This window comes from Coffea eugenioides, chromosome 9 (genome assembly GCF_003713205.1).
Source record: "Coffea eugenioides isolate CCC68of chromosome 9, Ceug_1.0, whole genome shotgun sequence".
In the NCBI taxonomy this organism is placed as follows: Eukaryota; Viridiplantae; Streptophyta; class Magnoliopsida; order Gentianales; family Rubiaceae; genus Coffea; species Coffea eugenioides.
In genome coordinates, this window is record NC_040043.1 from 11270065 (window position 1) to 11277391 (window position 7327).

A 7327-nucleotide genomic window follows, 5' to 3' on the forward strand; every position below is an offset into this window, starting at 1 on the left:
TTGTAATCAAATATTATCCCGTAATTGAATTATATTTACTCTAATTAATAGTGATAAGTCAACATATAAGTGAAGGATATGTAGTACACAATAAGTGTAATTACATATGTGATTGTTTCACGACTAAAAGGAACTTCAAAAGCAAACTAATACTTGATGAATTGAATTTCTGTTCAAAGTATTAAATACTAAGAATAGTAATTTTGGAGAGTACTTACAGCACCATGATCACATGCGTACTACTTTGGACTACATCCATTTTCAAAGGAGAGAGCATAAGAATTAATAAAAATTTATAGGAATGAATGGTTGTCTGTACAAATTAAATGACTATTAACAAAAATTTTAATGCATCTCTTTAATTTAATTTCTATACACTAGAATTTTGACCCGTGCATTAACACTTTAAATCAAAATTGTTAAATTATTTTTGTCAAAAGATGTTATTTGGAAAAGAAAAGCTGAAAGTTTAAGATGATGTCAATTTTAGTGTCATTTTTTTTTTATCAAAATGTGTTATTTTGAGTAAAAACAAAGGAAAAAAAATCCCTACTCATGGACTTGAAAGAAACTATAATATTGCCTAACCATCCAAATGCATCGTTATTTATATCATAAATAAATTTGTATCAATAAAATTTGTTCATCTTAAAACTTACACTCATTATAAGAGTATTATATTGAATAGGTTCTCAAAATATTATTGTGAGCACCTAATATACCAAAAATGTAAGAAAAAAAAAACAACATACAAAGAATATATACGTATGAAAAAAGATACTAAACAATCATAAGAATAATTAGGAATGTATATTTACTTTTGAACTTGCTAACAAAGAGCATGGAACTAACTTCTCTATTCAAATTAAGGATAGTAGAATAAAAAGAAAAATAATTGACTAACATGAGTATAAAAAAAATAAAATAATGGTCACAATATGTAAAATTGTGATAAAAAGAAAAAGTTGAGACTATCATTTTTGTTTCAAATCATATCATTTATAATTTCCTTAATTTGATGTTCAAACCATTAATATGTTCATATTTATTTTTAATATAATCAACAATTTGCAAGGATATTTCCTTAACTTTTTTTTATAGGCATTAAATAGATGAATTTATTTTCTTGTTAAGTTTAATAAAAAGACTAAAGAAATTGGGGAAGATTTCCTTATTGTTAGGTTCAAGCATTTAATTGCTCATTCTAATTTTGGTAAAATTAACCAATATCAAACATGATGATATTTTATTTTGGTAAGTTAATAAAATTGAAATTGGGAAAAGAGTTCCAATGGCCCTCCAATTTTTTTTAATCGATCAATTTTAGCCCTCTAACAATTAAAGATAAATTTTTGGCCCTCGATCTAATAAAATAGCATATTAGTGGCCCTTCTGTCAAATCCAGTAGTTAACTATGACAGGAAGCATCATCTCGTGAGGCGCGCGACCAAATATGAAGGGCATTATAGTCTTTTTGCCAAGACAGAGTAAAAACAGTTTCACCAACAATCGAGGTTTCACCAACAATTACACTAACCACCGAAACAACCTCGATTGCAAACATGGATATGATTCGGATGAAGGTGGGGATGGATTTTTCTATTGCAAACCCGTGGGGTAGCATTTGGGTGCTTTATAAATCTTTCTTTGATTGTCAAACGATAGGTGAGTCGGATCAACAACTCACTTTAAGCCTCCGATCCCAATTATTGGCTGAGGAGATCTACTTTTCATTTATTCATTCGAAGTGTACCGTCCAGGAGAGGGAAGGTTTATGGATTGAGTTGTTGAATGACAAGCCGGAGCTAAAACCATGGTTTCTTGTGGGGGACTTTAATGTTATCTTAAATGCAGAGGAAAAAAGGGGTGGCCTACCTTTTAGACATACTCAAGGGATAGAATTATCACAGTTTATGTCATTGGCGGAAGTTGGGGATGCTGGGTTCTCTGGGTCTAGGTACACATGGCGTAACAATCGGCAGGGTATTTTAAGAGTTTGGAAGCAGCTAGACAGGCTTTTGCTCAACTCAGCTGCTATGCTTATGGAGAGTAATATTTTAGTGTAGCACTTGGGGAGAGACCCTTCTGATCATGCTCCGCTTTTGATATCGGCATCAACGAGATTAGATGACAAGCCACGGCCATTCAGATTCCTAAATATTTGGACCACAAAACTAGGTTTTATGGATGTGATTAAGGAGAGTTGGTCTATTTCCTCCCCTAGTTCCCCCTTCAGGTTTTGTCGGCTAAACTGCGACGGGCTAAACAGGCACTAAGACTATGGTTAAGGGAATCTGTTGGTGACATCTTCTTGGCAGAACAGAGGGTGCTGGAAGTTGAAATAGATCATGATAACCATCTGTCAGAAAGGTCGTTGGTGGCTGTACAAGAGGCAAGTGCAAGATTGAAGCATACTTTGGTGATTGAGGAAGAATTCTGGAGGCAGAAGGCTCGTGTCAAATGGCTATCAGATGGGGACAAGAATATGAAATTTTTTCACGCTATGGTGACAAAGAAGTGAAGCAAGTCAGTGATCATAGAATTAGGAAGACAAATGGTGACTGGGTGACTGACGAGTCGAGTATTTGTAATGAGGTTGTCTCGTTCTTCCAAGAATTGTTTACAAAAAAGGGAGGACAGTCTTCAAATAACATGCTAGACATTATTCCAAAGTTGATCACTGAGTAGGATAATGAGATGTTGATTGAGGTTCCATCCATGCAGGAAGTAAAGGAAGTAATTTTTTCAATGGACGAGGAGAGTGCTGCGGGTTCAGATGGTTTCGCGGGAAAGTTTTTCACGTCTGCTTGGGAGGTGGTCGCTAAGGATGTTCAAAGGGCTATTGTCAGTTTCTTTTGTGCTGCAACGTTGCCAAGAAGTGTCTCCGCTACTTCAATTGTTTTACTACCCAAAATACAATGCCCTCAAGATTTCACTCAATATCGCCCAATAAGTTTATGCAATTTTATCAATAAGATCATCTCCAAGATTTTATCTTCTCGCTTGGCAAAGGTTCTTCCTCACATTATCTCACCGCAGCAGAGTGGTTTTGTGCAAGGCAGACAGATGACAGGTAATTTTCTATTACCACAAAAATTGTTGAATGATATTAAAAAACCTAATAGGGGAGGGAATGTGATGCTCAAACTGGATATGATGAAGGCATATGATAGAGCGTCTTGGTTGTTTTTGATACAAGTGCTTCGTCGGTTTGGGTTTAGCGAAGTTTGGATCGATATGATATGGAGACTGATATCGAATGTTTGGTTTTCTGTCATTGTCAATGGCTTGCCCCACGGTTTCTTTAAGTCCTCACGGGGTTTGAGACAAGGTGACCCAATTTCACTAGCCTTGTTCGTTATTGGTGCAGAGGTCTTGTCCCGTTCACTCAATGCACTGGCGGAGTATCAAAAATTCAGACCATTCAAAGTCCCTAGAGGCTGTTCTATGGTCACACATTTGGCCTATGTAGATGACGTGGTCATTTTCACTAGCGGCCTTAAGGCTTCAATAACATTGGTCAAAGGAGTAGTCGATGGATACTGTGCATTTTCCGGGCAGCGTGTTAATTGTCAAAAGAGTTGTTATTTGGTGCATCCCACCTTGTCTTTGCAACGACGTGCGATGATTGAAATGGTAACCGGCTTCTCGTACAAATCTTTTCCAATCAAATATCTTGGCTGCCCCCTTTATATTGGAAGAAGGCGGATGCATTATTTTGCCGAACTCTGCGACATGGTAACAGCCAGAATCCTCTCATGGAAGAATCGTGTCCTCTCATTTGGGGATAAGATTGTGCTGTTAAAGAGTGTTCTGTCTTCAATGCCAATCCACCTGCTAGCAGCGGCATCTCCTCCGAAGGGAGTCATTGCTTCCTTAGAAAGGGTAATGACAAGTTTTTTGTGGAGCTCGACGGATATGGGTCAGAAATTTCATTGGTTAAGTTGGGGGGAGTTGTGCCGCCCACATCAGGAGAGTGGGATTGGAGTTCGTAGCTTGGCGAAGGTATATGACGCTTTTTCCATTAAGCTTTGGTGGAACTTTCGGCAAAGGAGATCCCTATGGGCTGAATTTTTAACAACAAAATATAGTAGATGGGTGCACCCTTGTTTGGCAGAAGAGGGCTATTCGCTTTCTTACACTTGGAAGAGGTTATGTTCGATTCAACAGTTGGCAGAAGAGCATATTTGCTGGGTCATCGGTGAGGGATCGATGGATTTCTGGCATGACAATTGGATGGGAACTGGGGCTATATGTCATCATGTGGAAATTTTTCATGAGCATGTTGTGTCAGATTTTGTCTTCCAAGCGCAATGGAATATGCGACTCCTTAATCAAGTTCTAGAGCCTGAGTTGGTTAGGCAAGTTGTGAAGATTCCCCCTTCATCCACTCATAGCTCTGATAGGATAGTGTGGGCTTTAACGCAGAATGGTTCATTCTCAATTTCTTCGGCTTACACGCTTGTTTCGCAGGCTTCTAATTATTCTTGGATGGTTTCGCATGTGTGGCTAATTATTCTAATCATTCTCAATTACGGTTGCTACGTTTGCGTCTTCCCCTAATGAATCTGCTACGTAGATTTGGGGTACAGGGTCCGTCTAAGTGTCATTGTTGTTCTGAGCCAACAGATGACGAGATTAATCACATATTTTTAACAGGAGATTTAGCTAAGGCGGTCTGGAATAGATTTGAGGGTGTCCTGGGAGATTTGGATATGGTGTCTATGTTGAGACATGTGGGGTTACGGTGGTGGCTGCTTAAAGGGCACAACGTGTATCTTAGGTTCGTTTATCATACATTACCTATGCTCGTCTGCTCGGAGTTATGGAAAGCGAGAAACAGGGGACTGTTTGATGGAAGGAAGGTGGGGTGGACGGAGGTGGCAGATCAGGTATTTCAACAGTTATGTGATTTACTACATTGTAATTTTCCGAAAATAGTATGTTCTTTCGTTTCTTGGGATGTTCTTCACTCTTCGTTGGTAGCTCTGAAAAGAAGGGTTTCTATTTTACCGATTACATGGTCGGCTCCTAGGGCAGGGTATAAGTTGAATTCGGATGGCTGTGCAAAGGGGAACCCAGGAGTTAGTGGGGGTGGGGGAGTTGTGCGAGATGGGGAAGGGAGATTTATCGTCGGTTATTCCTGTTTTTTTGGGTTATTGACCAGTTTACACGCGGAGTTCAAGGCCATACTCTTTGTGGTGCGGCTCTGTGTTGCTCGAGACTTACAAGACTTGCATGTTGAATCTGACTCACTTGTCTTGGTGCAAATACTCCAAGGGACACATGGTTGCCCTTGGAGACTACAACGGGAAGTGGATGAATTGCTCAGTTTCAAGCATCATTTCCGTGAGATAACCCATTGCTATAGAGAGGCGAACAAACCTGCTGATTATCTAGCTAACCTTGGCGCAAATTCGGAGCAAGAGGATGTTTTTGATGACTTTTGTTCTTTGCCGGCTACTGTCCGTGGGGAGATTATCATGGACACTTTAGGTTTTCCTAATTTTCATAGAAAATTTCTATAGCTTAGCTAAAAATTTGTATTAAATAACTGTCATATGGATATTTTCATGAGATTGGGTTTGTTGGCAGGGAGTTTCGTCCATTTATAAGGGGAAACTCTGCCAAAATTTTTAATAAAAAAAAAGAAGAAATCATTGCCTTAAAAAAAAAAAGAGATATTCTCTATTTTCCTTTTCTGTGTTCGTGTTCTCACAAAAAAAAAATTTTTTTGATTAAAGAACAATACATATGATTTCATTGACAATAAATATAGAAGATACGATTAATACAAATTTATATGAGGTAGGTCATTAGTAAACTTGTTGAAATTGAATATAAATTAGGAACCATGCTATAAATAAGCAAGCAAAAAAGGAAGGGATTTATTTTTAATCAAAAAATACAGACAGGATAAAAAATACAAAAATGACAAACATTAAATACGTTCACATGGCGAGAAGATAGATATTTCACTTCATAGAAGGTTAGAATCACCAGCTCAACAACCTACCAAAATCAGAGCTAAAATTGTGAAATTATTGCTATTGGAAAGAAGCTATTTGGAAAGAAAATATAAAAGTTTGAGATGGTCTCAATTTTAGTGCCAAATTCTATCAAAATGTACTGTTTTAAATAAAAGCAAAGAAAAAAAATTCTCGCTCATGGAAGGTAGGCAATGGCCCAACCCATCAACCTGAAAATACTATAAAATTACCAAGAAATTGGGTTAAATTGCTTATCATTTGTCCCATTCTAGAATATTACATTCTTTTATCATCTTGTACCTAAGAATTCAATATGCTCTTGAACTACCTATGAAGAAATAAAGAATAAAATTCTAATATGCTGTTAGAAAATATTTTCGTTATTAATTAATTCTTCAATAAAGATTAAAAAGCATTCAAAACAAATGCTACAAAAAAAATGGAGAAACATCAAAAAAATTACACCAAATATACACATCTCCCTTTTCCTTCTCGCTACTATCCACATTCCTTAGCAGCCCCATGTATGCAGTTGGTGTTTTAATTTCATCCAAATACAACTTGACTGAGTTTAAGGGACAAGGGTTAATTAGTTCGATGGTTGATTCAGAGTTCAAAAATTTGAAAATCAGAAGACATCATAATTATGTTTTAATTATATATATATGTATATAATATAACAACAAAAAATACATATAAAATATTTTTATGGTGTTGTTAAACTTCAAAAAGATTTTGATGAGTTTATAACTAAATCTACAACACCTATTTGACAAACTATATAAAATAAGACTGTATTTGAAATTAAAATAAGTTCATGAGAGCTTTTTTAGTTGTCGAAATCATCCAAAAGTAAAAAATAAATGCATTAGCTTTTTGACAACTTTGATACTTAACATAAGCTCAAAAGAACCCAAATAAAAAATAACTTAATTTTAGGAGTAATGTTTGCTTAGAGGCAAATGTAACAGCAAAATCTTATGATAAATAATCATGAATAAAGGAAAATTTAAGATTGTATTTTAGTTTGTTTGTATATATTTTTAATAATAATATCGTATTAAATCTAAATTTCGTGATTACCTTATGGTTATTATTGCATGATTTTAACAAAAAAAAAATTTGAGTCGAAAGTTTAACATATAATCGATAACCATTTTCCTTTGTGTAGTCTTAAACAAAAGAGATAAAATGTCATAACAAAAGAATTCTGAAAAAAGTTACATGTCATCTTGTAATGTCATACATGTCATCTTATATATAACAAACACATAAAATGCTTAATTTGATTATGCAAGCTATATGTAGGGGTGGCAAGAGTCAGGTACCCGCCCTAT

General features: G+C 35.9%; 1 protein-coding gene across 1 annotated transcript; it reads left to right on the plus strand.

Annotated features, from left to right (window-relative positions):
• Positions 1-1562: 1562 nt before the first annotated feature.
• On the plus strand, positions 1563-5528 carry LOC113782200. The gene is made up of 4 exons (XM_027328109.1): positions 1563-2049; positions 2319-2506; positions 2689-4494; positions 4593-5528. The coding sequence occupies exons 1-4, from the start codon at positions 1563-1565 to the stop codon at positions 5526-5528; spliced, it is 3417 nt and encodes a 1138-aa protein (XP_027183910.1).
• The last annotated feature ends 1799 nt before the right edge of the window (positions 5529-7327 follow it).